The following is an 18,751-nucleotide window of genomic DNA, read 5'->3' as shown; positions in this document are numbered from 1 at the left end:
AAAAAAATTCCATATTAAATCTATAATGATAAAAGAATTTGAGTATATTGAAATCGGATACTTACAAACATTAGGACGAGCAATGGCTGTAGAACCATCATGATTAGTATTGTCGGCTAATAGTAAGGCACTTTTTTCTAATGATTTGATTAAAGCTGAAGCAACTTCTTTTCGATTGATTATGTTCAAATCAAGCCAAGCATCATCTTGTCCATTTCCAAGTAAATTACTAACAATTTCAACAATAAATGTTAGCAATTCTTTAAGAACTTGATGTCGATGCCAAACTTCAACCGTTTGTAAGCTTTGTATACTGGTTATTGTATGTTCAAGAAATTGTTGTATAATATTAGCAATTTTAACTAAATCTTCTGAATATAATGGTTTAGTTAATGTCATCAATGCTAGTTCACTAGCAATCTTAATGACTGATTCACGATTATTTAAACGTTCATCAAGATTATCAAGCCATAATGAACGACATTCACTAAAATCAGGTCTTGGTGGATACCATTCAGCAATACCTAATTCATGATTATAAATACAACGCCATTTAACAAAACCGGTAGCACCTCCTGGACATTTTTGGCTTGTCATATCATTTTTACGTATAGAATTCCAAAAAAGACTACGAACAAATGAACTTGGACAATAATCTTCCGGTGAAATATCAACATTAATACCACCATTACTACCACCATATAATGAACTTAATGAATTATCTTGTGGACGAGTAAATATATTCGATGATGATGATGGTGATGATTGATCGATTGGTATATCAAGATTATTATTATTATCAGCTGTATTAAAGGGCAACAATGGTGCTATTGTTAAAGGCAATGTATTATCAAAACGTTCAGCGGTAGGGACCATCATAGTTTTATTCCATCGTATATTTAATCGATCAGATGAATCTGAAGATGATGATGATGCTATAACGGGCTGATCTTCAGCATGTGTCATATAAGAGGAATCGGTTGTAAGAGGAGGAAGTGGTGCAGGCACAAACACTGTATCTATTGGACTATTATTATTATTATTCGGAATAACCGGAATAGTATTGTTCACGGTTGAAGAAGACTCGATTGGTGGTCGTCGAGTGGTCGTCTGTAATGATGTTGACTGTGATGACGACAAAGATGATGATGATGATGATGAGGAAGGAAAAGATGCAGATGAAGATGAAGATGACATGATTGAAGAGGCTGAGCCTGAAGTCAAAGACAATTTTAAAATAAAGAAAAATGAATTATCATTTAAAATGGATGATTAGTGTGTTTTGTGAATGAATGAAAAGAAAAACAAAAACTAACCTTGAACACAATGATATTGAACTTCAAGATATTTGGCCGTCCCAGGACATGGATCATCAAATAATTTACTTGAAACAATGACACTACAGCTAGATTTGTTGCTACATCTATTTTTTATTTCAAAAAAATTATCATCATCATCATCATTATTATAATGATAATAATAATTAAAAGAAAAAACAAAGCAAAAAAAAATATTAGTAACAAACAAAAAAAAAGCAACAATTAATGTATAATTATAGGGTTCAATGATAGAAAAGATGGAGCAATTAAAATTATGAATTCAAAGAACATAGAATATTTTAGAATTTCTTTTTTAAAAAAATAATGATAATAATAATTACCTGTCGGACATGATTAGAAATGAACGATAAGACATACACATAACACTTAAATCAAGACGTCCACCTTCATTACAGATGCTTAAACTAAAACGACCATAATTGGCACGTACTAAATGTATTGATTCATTTGGTTCACAATTTAATTGTAATTCACGATGTTCACAGGCATATGTTGTTTTATATTGTATACGAGCTATATAAGAAAATTCCGCAAAAAAAATGATTAATTAATTATTTTGTTTAATCAGAAAAAGAAAAGAAAATCATTCATTTCAATGGTAAACATAACGAACAAAAACAAAAACAAAACAAAACAAAAAGGGTAATTACCTCGATTGGGAGGACTTATGGAAAAATTGGATGCATTCACTATAAGTTTTCCAATAACGTAAATAAATAAAAACGCAAATAAAAAAAATCAATTAAAATAAAATTCAAAACAAAACGAAAAAAATAAACAGAAAAAGAATAATGAAAGATAGAAAAGAATAAGCAAACAGAAAGCAAATGAAAAATCATCATCATCATTTTTTTTTGGGCAATTTAATTCAAATCAACGAAGAAAACGACGAAGAAAAAAATTAATTCCGTTTATTTATAATCAAACGGATTTTTTTGATATAAATACCCGCGATTATCATTATCAACAACAAAATCAACAATGATAAATCTGTCCAAATGAAAAAATAATCAAGTATTTAAAATGGCTGTGTGGCAGACTAAATCATTTCAATCATCAACAGTATTATCATCATTTTTAACGGAATCTTGATTTGTTTTTTTTTTTTTTGAAGAAAATTTTAAAAGATTTTTTTTTATAAATTAAAATCAAACATCAAGATGACATATAACTGATTAAATGGAGAAATGAAACTTCAAATCGGAGATAATCGGTTTTTTTCTTTCTTTCGTTTTTTCGCCTCTGATGCGAAAAAGAAACGACGCCAAGGCGACCTGACCAATCACCAGGTCAATCAGGCAGGTATTTCCATCGGTCACACACACACACACACACATAGACATAGACAGACACATGTCAAAGTGATGAGCACAGCAAGCAAGCAAGAAAAAAAACGTAATCAACTTTTAAAATGTTGATAGTGATGGTGAAGAAAAAAAATCAAATATAAATCATAGGTAACCGCCAAACTGTACCTTACCTGAATGATTGATTTTAAAAAGAGCAAAAAAAACATGAACGAAAAAAATTGTTGTTGATGATGAAAAAAAAACTACTTTACCGCGCTGTGTTTTCATTCAGAATTATTGTCAAATTGAATCAAATGTGACAAATTTGACAGTATTGAATTTTTTTTCATCAGAAAAATTATTGTCATAGAGAGTTCGTTTTATTTCACTGACTTTGATTGACATATATTGATGATTTTCATTGAATTTATTGATCGATTGGTAATAATAATATTTACAAAGAATCGTAAAGATAAGGTATAGAGAAAAAGTGATGAAAAAAATAACAAATTTTAATCGATAATACAATCGATTAGAAGTGGGAAAAAAAAGTGTAAAGTTGAATAAACTGAAAACACCAAACAACAATAATCAACAGGAACTAAATATTGATTGAAAATTGCAAGAAAAAGTAAAAAATCGATTAGATCAAAAAGGCGAGAGTTGAAAATTGACTATAATCGTTTGAAATTTTATATTAAAAATTTTCGTTACGATTCTCGTGAATGAACAACAACAACAACAACTGTGAATAGAAAAAAACCTAAAATCAATTTTCTTCGATAGCCATCATAACCATAAGATTCATTCGAAAATCTTTACACACACAACAAACATTGACCATAAAAAACAAGACCAAACAAAAAAAAATCAATGAATCACAATGTCAGAATCATTATTCAAGATTTTTTCTTTTTGCAAACAACAACAGAAAGAAAAATTGAAAATGTGAAATATTAGAATGGGAAGAAGAAGAAACACAGAGATACAAATTTTCTTGGCCATCATATTCTTCGGTGTGTTTGACAGCTTCATTTTCACATACACACTTGCATTATATTAGAAAAAAAACATCAATACAATATCGATATGGTAAAATGATTTTCTCTCTTTTCACTATATTTTTTTGTTCAGAAGTAATAAATTAATTTGTACGCCGAACGTACACAACATTGACAATATCAATTCATCAGCATTGAAAAGAAAAGAATCAAAGAAGAATCATAACATGAAATCTGATAAAGTAAGAAATCCGATTTTTTTCTTCTTTTTCATATATTACCTTCGCACAAACATAAACCTTAAGATGTTTTGACATCGTAAGTAAGAGAGAGAGGGAGAGAATGTCATCATTTATTATTAAAGTATAATAATCATCATGGTTGACAAAGAAATGAAATGAAATGATGAAAAAAAACATTTTTCAACCACTCATATATTCACAATTTTTTTTCGTTCTTCTTCTTTTGAATATTATTCAACAACGCAAAAAAAAGAAGAATCAAGTGAGAAATGTGAATGGCCAAAAGGCAAATTCATTCAATCATTCAGGCGAACAAAAAATAACATTCACAAACAAATAATGAAAATACAATATATATAGAGATTTTTGGCATGTGTAGAATAGAATAGCCATCAAATGAATAAGCAAGACAATATTAAAATGAATGAATGAATGAATGAAATAAATCTAGATTCCACACATTATTATTATTATTATTATTATAATCATTTGCATAAATATGGAATTTGAATTCCTTTACATTAATTCTCTTTCTCTCTCCCTTTGTGTGTGTTATGGTATGATGATATTAATAATGAAATACAACAACAACAACAACAACAAGAAAAAATTATTCATTCAAAATACATACATATAGATAGATGAAATGAAAAATTTGCCTAATTTATATCATAATAAATATATATTGGAACAGCAAGGAGAAAAAAACATATCGAAAAAAAAGAGAAAAGTAAATTTTTTCTTCTGGTACTTCACTTGTATTATGGGCACGTTTTTTTTTCATTGGCGAATAGTGAAAAAACCAATAGAGAATCATTGAATTCTTAATTAAAGATTCAATTCTACTGCTGTCGATGTTGTTGTTGTTGTTGAAGTGTACAGCCAATCGAATTTTGATCATCGAACAAATTAGCAATAATGATGATAGCTTAATGAATGTGAATGGATAATTAATGAATTTTTTCTTCTTTTCCTTTTTTTATTTATTAATTATTAACACAAACACAGGGAGAGAGAAGTTTGAGTAAGTATAGTAAAATTCCGGTCATCATCCATGATGATGATGAAACAGCTTGTCAAAAAAAAACAAACAAAAAAATTGAATAAATAACACTATCTGGCGTGTGTGTGTATGGAATAATTTCGATCTGAATTGGCAAATGATGAATGGAAAAAACAAAAACGAAATTGAGTTGTATACGAAAACGAATACAATCAGCATAGAATCCAATATAGACAGTTTTCTCTTTTTTTTATTCGCGATCGATTCAAATCATTTGGTTTTTTTTGGATGAATATTTGAAGAAAAACAAAAAACAACAACTGCGAATAACAATAATAATGTTGTGGACACTAGTCACGTATTGTATTTGTAAAAGTCAACATATATAAATAAAAATATATTCTGTGAATTTCTAAAGAAATAAAATGAAAAATCCAGAAATGAAAAAAATTGGCTGTGTGTCGATGATCTATTTTGGATTCTTATTTTTTTTTCTTTTGCTATTCCCAAATGGTCATCATCACATTGCAAATTATCATTGCAGGAAAAAATTTTTCGATGCTCATTCATTTCATTTTCCTTAGCAGCAACAAACGATATATCGAGGTGATTGATTGATTGCAATGTTTGATATGAAATTCTTGAAAGATTTTCTCTCGGTTAATTTTCTATCCAAAACACAAAAAATTTTACCGATCATCATCATCATCATCATCATACATGACGGATCTTGGTAGAAGGGAAATTGGATAAGGAAACATCTTTTCCTTTACTAAATAGATAGATAGATAGAATGAATGAAATGCACTAACATTTGAATTTCGTTATTTTTTTCTTCATTTAGCATTAAATTAACGCCGTTGTTGTTGGTTGGTGATGGTAATAGTGGTGGTGGTGGTGTACTTTATCCCATCATTGACATTATCTTTGCGCATCATATGAATTTTTGATAAGAGAAAATTTCTTCTTAAAGATTTTCCATTTGTAAATGTACATGAATGAATGGATCAAAATCATGAATAAATTAACAAACGATTCATACCGACAACAAATGATACCGAATGATGGATAGGTAGATTGAAAAACTACATTGCCTTGTTTCATCAAAGGTTAAAAGATTTTTGACCGAAAATATTGAAAAAAAACCGATGAGAATCTAAAAGCAAAAGAAAAAAATTTCGCCAAATCAACATAAAACCAAGAGATATAGACTATCCATACTCATTATCATCAATAAAATAAAATATTTTTTTTAACACATCAACAGCAATCAAGGTGAAAAGTTGTTGTTGTTGGCATTCTTTTTGGCAGATTATCTTCACCAATATGAAGAATATATTTCTCTGCACTCTAATTCACAACAAATATGTCAAAAGGAAATTGAAAGTTTCAATGAATGAATGATATGGAAAAAAGTGGTCATGTTTTTTAAAGTGATCATAATGACAGTGATCTAAACTAAGTGGCCTTAAATGTCACCTGTATTTTGTTTCATCGATAACAAAATTAGATAAAACGTAATGTGAACCGTGTATATTTATCGGAATTTTTTCTACCTAAAATTAATTTATGCAAACTTGAATTTGAAAATTTTTTCATAAAAAAAACTTTTTTTGCTTGAAAAACAACATTTTGAAGAGAAAAAAACCAAGTCAGGTGATTTATAATCAACATTTATGGCTCGAATGTGTGTGCATAACAACAACCAAACCAACCGACCAATCTTAATGTCCAAATGATGTATGAAAGCGAGACTATAGGAATATTAAAGAAGAAAAAAAAATCTTGAAAAACTTTTTGAAAAATATTTTTTGTTTAAACCATGAGCTAAACCAACCAAATGGTCATTTAGTTGCTATGCGATTCCATTATTTGTCTAGAAAATTCTATACACTTAATCACACAAATCATCATCTTTCGGGATAAAAATCCATGTATATTCTATGCAAATAAATTGGAAAAAAAATATTCAATTTCTGTTTCCTTTTGCATCTTTCGGGTTTTTTTTGTTGTTGTTGTTGTTGGTAAAATTAATGGAATATTCGTGTTTATGAATTGGCCCCTTGTTTTTTTCAACTTTTTTTTGTCGTCTTCGTTTTCTTTTCCTTTGACATGTAATGTAAAGACTGAAGAAATCCGACAAATACTTTTCGAACAACAACAACAACAACAACTGCTACGTATCATGAATCAAAAATGTTATAACATTTGTTGTTTGTTTGTTTGTAGGCTACTATACTTTATCCCAGGAAAATAACCAAAAAAAAACCACAAAAACAAAAAAAACCTACAAATTTTCAAATACCCGTTTGTCATACCCGTTTTGTTTTTTAGCTGGAAAAATCAAACCATTAGAGTCACATAGAATCTCTTGTTTTTTTCATCATATAAAGAAGGAATTAAATGAATGACTTTTTTCCATTCTAAACGATTCTTCATTATGTGATGTGATTTGATGTGTGTGTGTGTGTGTTTGTGGTAAAAAACAAAACAAAGTGAAATTTCCTTCTACGTAAACCAGAATTTTTTTAAAAAAAACTTTCAACATTTCCTCCTTTTGCTTTTTGTTCTGTCCCAAATGGATTGCATAAAGACATTATGTTGGATTTTTTTTTCTTCCATGATTATTTCTTCGTGCGTTTGTTTGGTAATTCTTCATCAGCCAAACTAAACTAGCCAGATTATATGGAAATGTAACCAGAAAAAACAAACAACAAACAAAATCAGTTTTTGTTTGGAAAGTTTTTTTGGTAAATTTTAATACTATATATACCAAAAATGGGTTAAAAACTATCATCATCATCATCATCATTGTTGTTGATAATGATTATGCCATTACAAAAGAACAAGACCGAATTCATCATGAAAGAAAAACAACAACAACAAAAAATAACATTTTTCATTAGAGAATGTGCGCATCACAGACAACATTGATTCCGGGATGTATAAAAAAGAAAGAAAAACATCTTTATTATATTCACAATGATGATGATTTACGAAAAACAAAAAACATTTTACATTTAATCCTCAAACGATAAACAAAAAAACAAAAAACGTTTAATGATTCAATCAGGAAGAACATTAATGAATTATGGTTGATGATGATGTTTTTTTTTGTTTTGTTTTATCAATGGCTGATGATAATTACACTTGCATTACAATATTTTGTTTCGTTTTATCCAAAATGTTATATAATGGTCAACCTCATTATCATTATTAATTGAATGGACAAAACAAAACAACAAAGATGAAAATGTAAATTTTTATTGGCCACAACAATAACCTAAACAACAACAACATAAATCGAGTCATTAATTTGTTTGGAATATTTTTTTGTTTTATTTAGTAAAAAAAAGGATTCATTATGATAATGAACATAAACACAGAGAAAACACACCTAGGTCATTTGACGCGTGTTTTGTTTTCATTGAATTGAATTGAATGAATGTCCACGTGATTAAATAAATTCAAAAAAAATCAGCTAATCTATGGGGAGAAAAAAATTTTGATCAAAATTCAAGAAATTCATCACAACGCTCGTTCAGAATTCAAAACAGAGCAGAAAAAAAATTAACCAACGAAGAAGAAGAATAATGACAGATCATTATTCTCATGATAATGATGATGATCGAATATAAAAAAAATCATTTAAAAAATGATTGATTGAAAATTTTTGTTGTTGAATAATCGTTTGTTGAATAATTGAATGAGAGAAACTCATAAGAATGATAAACGTTGAGAGTGGTTGTTGTTGTCAGTCAAGTTAATCATAATCGTTATTATTATTATTATGAAAAAAAAATTAAAAGATGCGATCCTCATTCATTGAATGAATGTCACAGATCACGTATCATTTGATGCGTGTAATGAATATCAACAGCAGCAAAAAAAAATCAACCACACAATAAACTTTGAAAGAATCGAATCAAACTACTTTTTTTGTTATCATCATCATCATCATAATATGTCTTTTGATTATTATCATTGTCAAATTTTGTTTTATGAATAATAATCATAATGATGATCAAATTCTCATCATCCGTGAAAAATGAAATGAAAATTCCAAAAGTAGCTACTACTTTATCATCATTATGACGAAAAGAATAAAAATTCTGAAATCATTTCAGAAAAAAAGGCTTAAATTTCGTTATTTGAATTTTTTTTTGCTCGAAAATAATGGTGGCAATAATCTTGGAATAATTTTCACACAAATGGAATTTCAAGTTTCTGTTCTCGTTTTGCTTCTAAAATCTTGAACAAAAAAATAAAATCCGAATGAAATGGTCAATATAAAACAGGCAATATACACACAGGTGAACAAACAACAATGATGATGGAATGTTGAACATTTGCTTTTTGATTTTTTGTTGACCACAATTTCGCCCTCACACACAAATGAATAAAAAAATGTCTAAAATGTTCTTTATGTCATATCATCATCAACATTGGTTTGTTGCTTTGCTCTACATGTGGTCGCACACAAATGATTGGATTTAGTTAAGTAACTTTTCGGTCTATATGCTCGTCAACCACAATACATATTCCATAGTGATCAAATCAATACCAATGCCAAAATGAACACCCAAATGTTAAAAAATGAATTATTCGATCAAATCAAACGCCAACATTTTTTGTTTCTGGTTACCAAATGCCAACCAAAAAGAAAAAAAAATGATCCAATTCATTCATTGATGGTTTGAAAAAAAAAGATCCAAAGATAGAGAATATGAACAGTAACAATTTACAAGTAAATGTAACTTGTTATTTAAGAAAATGTGATTGAATAGAAAGATGTTTCGTTTAGTTTTCAATATAGAATAGAATATATCACCGCAGCATACATATAAATCAACAGCAGGATATTTTTTTTTTTTTGCTTTCATCTAATTGAACATCATTCAAATTCGTTCGACATTATGAGAAACATCATTAAATAGATGTTCTTCATTCTTCATCATCATTTTATTTCATTAGACAATTTTTTGATTGGTGTGTGTGTGTGTTGTATATGGTACATGATAAATGTATAGAAAGAGAATTAAATAAACATCAAACACACACAGTATGGTCATCATCATTATAATCATCAAAGATCCAAGAAGATTCAAAAGAAAGTTAAACAAAACAACAAAATTTGTCAGCAATTTAATAAGCAAAAAATTCGGTTCAAAAAAAAAAATTGATGGCCACACCAATAAAATAATGAGAATGAAGAACTGAAGAAAAAAAACATAATTAATGAAAAATTGGCAACATTGACGACGAACAAACAACGATGAAGATGGATGAAAAAGCAAAAGAAAAAAAGATCAGTGAATTGATTTAAGTTCTTCGTTTAGTTTAGTTCATAGTTCATCAAGTGTAATGTGAATCGGAACCAAACAAACGAAAAAAAAATCCCGATGATTAATTAGTGAATAATGAAAGAAAATGTTTGAGCGAGAGAGAAGATTATTAAGAATTAAGAAATGTTGTTGGTTTTTTTCGGGAAAAAAATGATAAATAATTTTTTTTGAAAAAAAAGTCAAATAAAACATCATATATGAGATAGACATGTGTTTCACCACCCTTCGAGCGAGATAAGTCAAATAGATTTGAAACAGAAAAAAATGACATATATGAAGAGAATATATACAAAAAGAATAACAAACAAGAAATGTAGATAATTGTTTTTTTCGTAATGTTTTTTCTTTCTTTTTTTCCATTCTTTCTTCTTATTCAAGTAATGTATACGGATCATCATCATAATCATCAAATAAGAAACGAAAACATCAAACGAAATGAAATGAACAACAAGATAAAGACTTGAATAATGATAATAAGACAGTCAAATTTAACAATGATAATAATAGGAGAGAGAGAGAGAGAGAGAGAAAATATATTAGCTAAGCTTTAAGGAGCTTAATCAATTAATCATTTATCATTTCAAATTTTATATTCTTAACAAACAAAACAAAACAAACGAAAAAATACATAATAGATATTTTATTCATGTTGTTGATGATGTTCAGCAGCATGTCTTTGCCGATCATCATCATCATCATCATCAATGAATACAAAAAAATGAGAGAAAAATATCCGATAGGTTCGATAATCGGATTTTGGCAAATTCCAAACATGATTGTAATGGATAGTTTTTTTCTTCTTCGTTTGTGTGTATGCCATCCATCCATCTATTTATTTCGAATGAAATGAAAACTGAAACACACACATCATACCAAAGACATACAGACATGCATAAAACCAAAGAAAAAGATCAAGAATAACAACATCAGCAACGAAAAGATCAGTTAGTAAATGTAATGAGTAATAAGATTTGTATAATGTTTTTCTTCTTCTTCTTCTTCTTCTTGATGAGCCTATGTTTTCTGTGGATTTTTATTCTTAAAAAAGACACACACATAGAGAGAGATAGCTGATATATAAATTCATGAACCGTATAAATAATGTTTGTGATGTGTTGTGTGTATGATTGAAAATGAAAAAAAAGAAAGATTGATCAGCCAAAGTGAAGATCACAATATGGACACAATACATTAGGCAAAAAAAAACAAGCAATAGGTCGGCCGCCTTATAATGTATTTGGATGAAAAAAGAAAAAAAAGATGAAAGATCACCATCACCATAAGACATCAAACGAAGAAGACCATGATGATGATGATGATGATGATGATGATTGTTTAAGCATTGTTATTTTCGCTTTGATCGAAGAAAAAAGCGAATAAGAAAAAACATCATCAAGATCACTGGCACACTGTTTTTTTTTCTTTCTTCTGCATATTTACAGGGCCGGATACCCAAAGAAAAAAACGAAATAATTTTTCACTAATAACATCTATTTGATTGTATTAGTTGGTTGTTCAGTTTCGATAGATAGAAAGGTAGGTAGTAAGGTAGGTAGCAGCATCAAACCACCAGAAATATTCGATTGGTATAATGGTGGTGGCCATGTTATTCGGATTAAAATATAAAAATTTTTGTTTTTTAGGGATAGGGCCGAACAACAACAACAACAAAATGTCGATCAAGTCTATCATCATCATCATCAGATCGTTCAGACAAGCTTGAAATTTCATTGAATGACTGACTGACTGAATGAATATTGAATGAAATAAAGAATTTTCTTTCACATTTTTTTGGCTGGGTAGCGGTGATTTTCCCCAAGCAAGCCAAACAAAATAAAAAATTTTTTGGTCCTGTAAAGTTCTTCATCTACGAAAAAAAATTGCCTACGGGGTTTTTTTGGAAAAAATGTAAAATACCGTGCCAAATATTCAATGTAAAATCATCATCATAATCATAATCATTTGCACATCTGGCATCATATTCAATTCCTATTCAAATCAAACATTAAAAAACGAATCGAAAATCTTTATTTGTCCGTTGGGCGTTTTACAATCGAAAATCACAATAATAATAGCCATGAAGAATACAATTTTCAAACGGAAATTGAACAACAACAACAACAACAGAAAAACGAAATTCTTTACACAGAAATTGAAAGCATTTAAAATTCAATCCGACACACGATCATTTTTGGACAGTTTTTTTTTGATAGAAATGAAAATTATGATCGATTTGAATGACGATCAATGATGCTTTGTACACATGGAATGAAAACCAGAATGATGAATTTCTAGCATAAATTACACCTAGGCCATATTTACACCCTCAAAACGAAACGAAAAAAAATTGAATTGAAAAATTGCTTAATCACAATTTTGATTACGAAAAGATTAATATAAAAAAAAGTTCTTCGTTTCTTTTTGAACTGAACTGAATTGAATCGAAAATCTTGTTATCAACAAATAATAATGATAATCACTAAATGGTGTATCATTAGTTTTAATTACTATTTCTATAGCTACTATAGCTATACCCAGCATAACACCATATGGCTTAAATCTTTGTATCCTGCTCTGCTTTGTGTAAATTATATCAAACATTATCTCCATCATCATCATCATAAGAGGTAGAAGAAGAAAAATTTACTAAAGATTAACTTGAGCAAATAAATTAAATGTCATTTTTTTAAAGTAAAGTAAAGCGAAAATGAAATGAAATGAAACAAAATTGTCCTTGGAATGTCCTATGTGTTTGTGTGTTTAGTAGAAATTAAAAAAAAGGAACATCATCAACAAAAACAGTCAATTCAAAATGATCGAAAGTTGGGCAAAAAAAAAAAATTTGTAAGATTAACGAGAATCGCGTTGTTGCTTTCATAATAATAATAATGATTCGTCGTGAGCTCAGCATGACGGAGAATATATACGCAAAGAGAGAAACCAATGGAATGAAAAATTGGGTAGAAAAAAAAATTCAAAGGTAAAACCAACAAAAAGCAAATTACATTAAATGATCTCAAATGATGATGATGATGATGATGAAATAAATTACATAAATCTGGCTAAATTGACTGACTAGAGCTGGCTACTTGTTCAAGTGTGAGTGTGTATCTTCGATACAATTAACGAGTGTCAACTGAAAAACGAAATGAACGAAATTTATGTACACAACAATAACAACCAGATTTTCATTAAAAGATGGTCATTTCCAGGTTTATTTTTTTTGTTTCTCTAATGGGAAAGAAGAAAAAGAAGAAGTGAAAGAATAAATGAATGGGCACAATCAACCATATATTTGATCATAAATAGAATCATTGTGCAGGTGAAACCATTTTTATGTTTCATTATTGGGTGTTGACTAATTGAATGAAGAAAATTCGGGTTTCGATTCGTCCATTTAAAAGGAAAAATTACGAAAATTGAATAAAATTCAAGAATTTAAATTCTCTAATTTGTCAAATTGAAAAAATTGAATTTTAAATTTTTTTTTCACGAAAAAACGTGTATCATTATTATCGAACGAACAAAAAAAAATGGACAAGACTTTGTACACCAGACACATTTATTTCTATCTATTTTTCTATTTTCATTCAATATATTCATATCGTGATCATCATTTAATGATAATGATAGGACGGCCAGGCCATTCCCAATGAATTTAATCATCATTTGAAAATCATGAACAGACACATTTACAAATCTAAATTATCATAATCATTCCCGAAAAAAAAGGATTATGAAAAATTCAAATTAGCCAGTACTGTGCAGAACAAGATAATAAAAGGAAATGAATATGCATGTATGATTATGTCTCATTTTTACACAGCAGCAGCAATGATAATATTTCAATCAAGCCAATTCAATCAATATCCATGTTCATTATCATTGACTGACTGACTGACTGACTGTTATAAAATGATTAATTGAAAATAACAAGAAATTTGATTGCCAAAAAATGATTGTCGTCGATGATTTATTTTCGGTATTTATTGTGTTCATCGTCATCATCATCATTACCGATTATTAAAATTCGTGATTATCATTCGAAAAATGGTAATCATTTTCTTTCATTCATTTTCCAATAACATCAGGTAAATCGAGAAATGAATGAATGATCCGATTTCCCTCAGTTTCCCCATTATATAACAATGAAAACGAAGAGAGAAAAATCATTTTGAAAATTGATCGATCAAAAAGAAAAAATTGGACAATATCCGATTGTGTATACCGATTTTTGATTATAATGATCATGATCATCATGATTTTTATAACAAAAAAAAATATCCATTGTCAATGACAACAACAACAATCGACAAATGACATGGAAAAGAATGCTGGAAGAGAGACTCGCCCAAAATAGGAATTTTCATATGTTTTTTTCTTTATTCTTCTTTTCTTGCATTTACAACCAATGAATTAGGCCTTGTTTTTGACAATAACCATTTGAGCATTCAAGAGACAAGAGAAAAACGTTAAAATCAAAGTTTTTAATATTGTTTTTTTTCCTTTTTAAAAAAAAGGCTTTTATGGGACAGTTAATGTTGTTGTTGTTGAAATGTTAGAATATTCTTGGATTCAAGAATAAAACAATTTTGACAAACTAGAATAAAACAAACAGACTGAAAATTTTTTTGATTAAAATCAAATCGATTGATTAGATTTTTTCCTTCTGATCGATATATTTAGTTAGTTTTGATAGTGAGAGAGAGAGAGAGAGAAAAGGGTTATATTCTGACATTTGTTTGTATTGTCGTTGGTCGTTAGCAGCAAGCCAAACACACATTTACTACACGAATTTTCCCATTACAACTTTATCCACTTTTTGGAGCATGAGAAAATGTTTTTTCCTAATCAACCAAGTAAAACAAACGATAAAAAATTATTTCATTCATTCATTCATTCATGTCTATCATGCAAAGAAAAATCTCATTTAAAAAAATAAATAAGAAAATTTTTTGTTGTTTTTTACAACGGAAAAAACTAATTTAATTAAAAAAACTTAGTTCAATTATGATGATGATCATTATTATTATTGTCATGAATGATGAATAAATGATTAAAATGAATGAATGAATGAATGGAAGAAAAAACAAAGCAGCGAACTAAACGGAACAATCTTGTACAGCAATCTGCCAATGGATTCGGATGGATCATGTTTTTTTTGGCATTGTTTCGTTCTGGCTTCGAAACCAAACGACTAAGTTATTATTATTATCATTATTTTAATTGTTATTAGGTAAATGATATCATAACATTTTTTTCTGTTATTTTTTTACCTAGCAAAAAATCTGTTCAACAAACATACAAGCAAAAGAGACAAAGGTATATTTAATTAATTAATTTTCTCGCCTACACATACAAGGAATATAATCAGAATTATAATTACATGACAAAGAATGAGGCTGCCATTCATTTCATTCCTTCATTATTCTCTTTTGATTTATTTTAATAATAAATGAATTGGAACAAAAAATATGACTTTCATTTTGGGGATATGAATATTCAAATTTGGCATGCAAAAAATTCCTAGTCAAACAAAGACCATGACAGACAAAAGACAACCATGGTACCAGTCGACACATACACAACCAATAAAAAAGTTTTCATTCATTCATTCAACATTCATTTTTTGTGTTGTAATTTGTAAAATTATTGCGTAAATTGATGAATGATGTTCTTTTCATCGGGAAAAAAACCAAAGAATGAAACTAAATGGAAATAAGTATTGATTCTGGAGAATTTCTAAGACCATTTCCAAGTTCCGGAAAGAAAAAAATTTGGAAATTTGAAAGATTTTCAAGTTTTTTTTCTGGAAACATCATCAGCAAAAAAACTTGAATTTTTTAAGTTTTCAATGTTTTTCTTATTGTTTTTCAACTTGATTCTTGTAAGAATTCATGATGATGTTGATGATGATAATGATGACGATTTTTTTTGCTGAAACAGCTAAAATTTAGTTAAGTTCACATCATTTGTTCGATTGTTGCCAACAATATGAATAGACAGGTCGCTGGAACATGAATATTGAAGAAGAGAAAAAAATGAAAAAATTTTCATCTTTTTTTTACAATTTCTCGACAATTAATTATCCTGAAGAAACAGAAAAACTTTCATTTTCCAATTTCTAATGAATATTATGGAATCGAAAAATGAAACAAATTCAATTCAATTCCGCAAAAAAAAAGGAAATTCAAATCGAGACAAGTCAAATGACAAATGGTCGGAAATTGGAAATAAATATAGCAATTTGAAGCAAGCAAGCAAAACAACAAAAAACGATGATACAAAATGGGAATATCTAGTTGTTTCTTGTTTCTGGTTGGATAAATTCCATAGAAAAAGGATTAGCAAAAAGAGAATAACAACAACAACAAAAACAATGTTTATTTCATTTTCCATGTAACATTCTTTACATTCATTTTTTTTTTTTGCTTTGTTGTTCTCAACTGTCATCAAATGTTCTTTTGGTCAACAGTGGTCAAACGAAACGAACCAAAGAACGAAAATAAGTCGAAAATTAATGAGCATACATAGCGATCAATGAACGAACGAAAATGAAGAAAAAAAACGATAATTAAATCAAGCAAATAAATGAAACGACGACCAAAAAAAATGGTCGAATGAAATGAATGAATGAAAAACAGAACAAACAAACAAACAAGAAAAAAAAATTGAATAAGAATTCCAGTATGATCATATTATCATTGTTTTGTTTTTGTCTTGTTCGTTTGTTTGGTCAATGTTTGATGCTTCAAACGAATGAAAAAAACCAATTCCATTTCCCTATGTCCTCTCTCTTTTTCTTTTTCACTCATACAGAATGTGATATGAGATTATAAATTGGTCGATGGGTGTGGGTTTGCTTTCAGCAAATTCTCGGGATTGTTTACTGTTTTGTATACTGCTGTATTAATGAATCGGTCAACATATAAATGTAATATTTGAATCGAATTGAATACTAGAACAAAAAAAAACGATAGCAACGATAGCCAAGCGACCGACCGAAAATCAACAATAGTTAATGGCCATTGTTAATCTTCATTAATTTAGAGAAAGAAAAAGATACACACACACACAGAGAGAGAATGTCATACGAAAAAAATGTTACGCAAACAAATAAATCGACCACAAATCCACCAACACACTATACACACATTGCTAAAATAACCAATCACCATACCAACAAAATACTGATTTTGGGGGAAAGAAATCTTTCAATCAATAAAATGAATAGCCAATTCAATTCACACCATTTTAATTCCAACTAAAAAGAATGGCACTAATACAAATCACAGTGTGACAAACGCTAATTGGTTTGTGTAAAAGAAAGAGAAAATTTATATTTATTACATAAAGCCATATACAATGTGAATATGGTCATTCAATTTGGAAACACAGACACACAGAGAGAGAATATATTGGAGAAAAACCACCAAAATAATATTAATTTTCAAATAAAGATTCAATATACAAAATGTCATCATCATAATCATAATCATCAAGAATTTCAGCAACCCAACCTAAAGCATATTTTTCATATTGCGGAAATCTCATTTGAAGTGGCTACGATGATGATGATGATGAGAAATTCTTATTTGTTGTTTGGGCCATTAGACATATAATAAATCCATTATATCCATCCATTTTCAAAAACATTGTTGTTCCAGTAACCAAAATCTTTTTTTTCCCTATGAAAATATATCAAGAACTGTCTATTGTCTATGTGGCGGCAGAGCAGGGATGTGCCGACATTTTCTTTTGAAAAAAATCATCATCTGGATGATGATTTTTTCACAAAACAACAAAAACAACAAGGAAAAATACAGAGGCGGTGTCGGCTAGCAAAAAATAAAAAAAAAGTTTTTTAGCCCAAAAACGAATGAAACACGCGCATTTACAAAGAAAATTATGAAAAAATGGAAAATTATAGCTGCCTAATTTGAATTTTGTTGCTGTTGTTTGTTTGTGGTTCTTCCTTTTGTTACGTGTTTCATTTTCTCCGATGAAACTTTATTATTATTATTTTGTTTCCATCATCATATCGCCATCATCATTATGATCGAGTTTTGTTGTTAATACAACATTCTATTACCTGATGATGGTTTTTTTGTGTTTGTTTCCCTAGTTTTTCGTTTTTTATCGGGCAACTCCTTGTTGTTGTTTGCATTGAAATTATTATTATTTTTTAATACATTATCATTATGAAATATCAGAGAAGAAAAAACAACATAGAAAAACTATGTGCATAGGCAATAACAAACGAACGAAAGAACCAAAATGAATTTTTTCATATGAATTTAGTGTGTCCTAATATAGATCAAAATCAAGATCAATGATGATGGTGTATATAAGTGACTTTTTTTTCAATTTTTCAAAAACCCAACAAAAAAAAATGATTTTACTAAATGATTCTTTTTTTTCACTTACTTAGCTATTCTTTCGTTTCTAGCAAAAGATACAAACAAAAAATGGAAAAAGATAAAATCATTTTTTTTACTAAAATAAAACATCAATTTTCGAGCCCATATTTA

At 28.6% G+C, this 18,751-nt stretch overlaps 1 protein-coding gene across 4 annotated transcripts in view; it reads right to left on the bottom strand.

Moving 5' to 3' along the window:
- Positions 1-18,751, bottom strand: part of LOC113794355 (latrophilin Cirl-like) — a 33,589-nt gene that overhangs the window by 3,510 nt on the left and 11,328 nt on the right. For 2 of the 4 annotated variants that reach the window (XM_027344477.2, XM_027344492.2), the window contains exons 3-6: positions 1,991-2,029; positions 1,661-1,853; positions 1,317-1,423; positions 66-1,214 (exon numbers count right to left, since the gene is read on the bottom strand). In XM_027344477.2, coding sequence (XP_027200278.1) covers positions 66-1,214; positions 1,317-1,423; positions 1,661-1,853; positions 1,991-2,029 — 1,488 coding nt within the window. Of the gene's footprint in view, positions 1-65; positions 1,215-1,316; positions 1,424-1,660; positions 1,854-1,990; positions 2,030-2,820; positions 2,933-18,751 lie in introns of those variants that run through there. The other 2 variants (XM_075823943.1, XM_027344485.2) reach the window with 2 other exon arrangements.

The sequence above is a fragment of the Dermatophagoides pteronyssinus genome, unplaced genomic scaffold (genome assembly GCF_027571235.1).
Source record: "Dermatophagoides pteronyssinus isolate colony J.1.1.1.1 unplaced genomic scaffold, Derpt_VIB-CSIC_2022.12 sq0042, whole genome shotgun sequence".
In the NCBI taxonomy this organism is placed as follows: domain Eukaryota; kingdom Metazoa; phylum Arthropoda; class Arachnida; order Sarcoptiformes; family Pyroglyphidae; genus Dermatophagoides; species Dermatophagoides pteronyssinus.
This window is presented reverse-complemented; position numbering and strand designations above follow the sequence as displayed.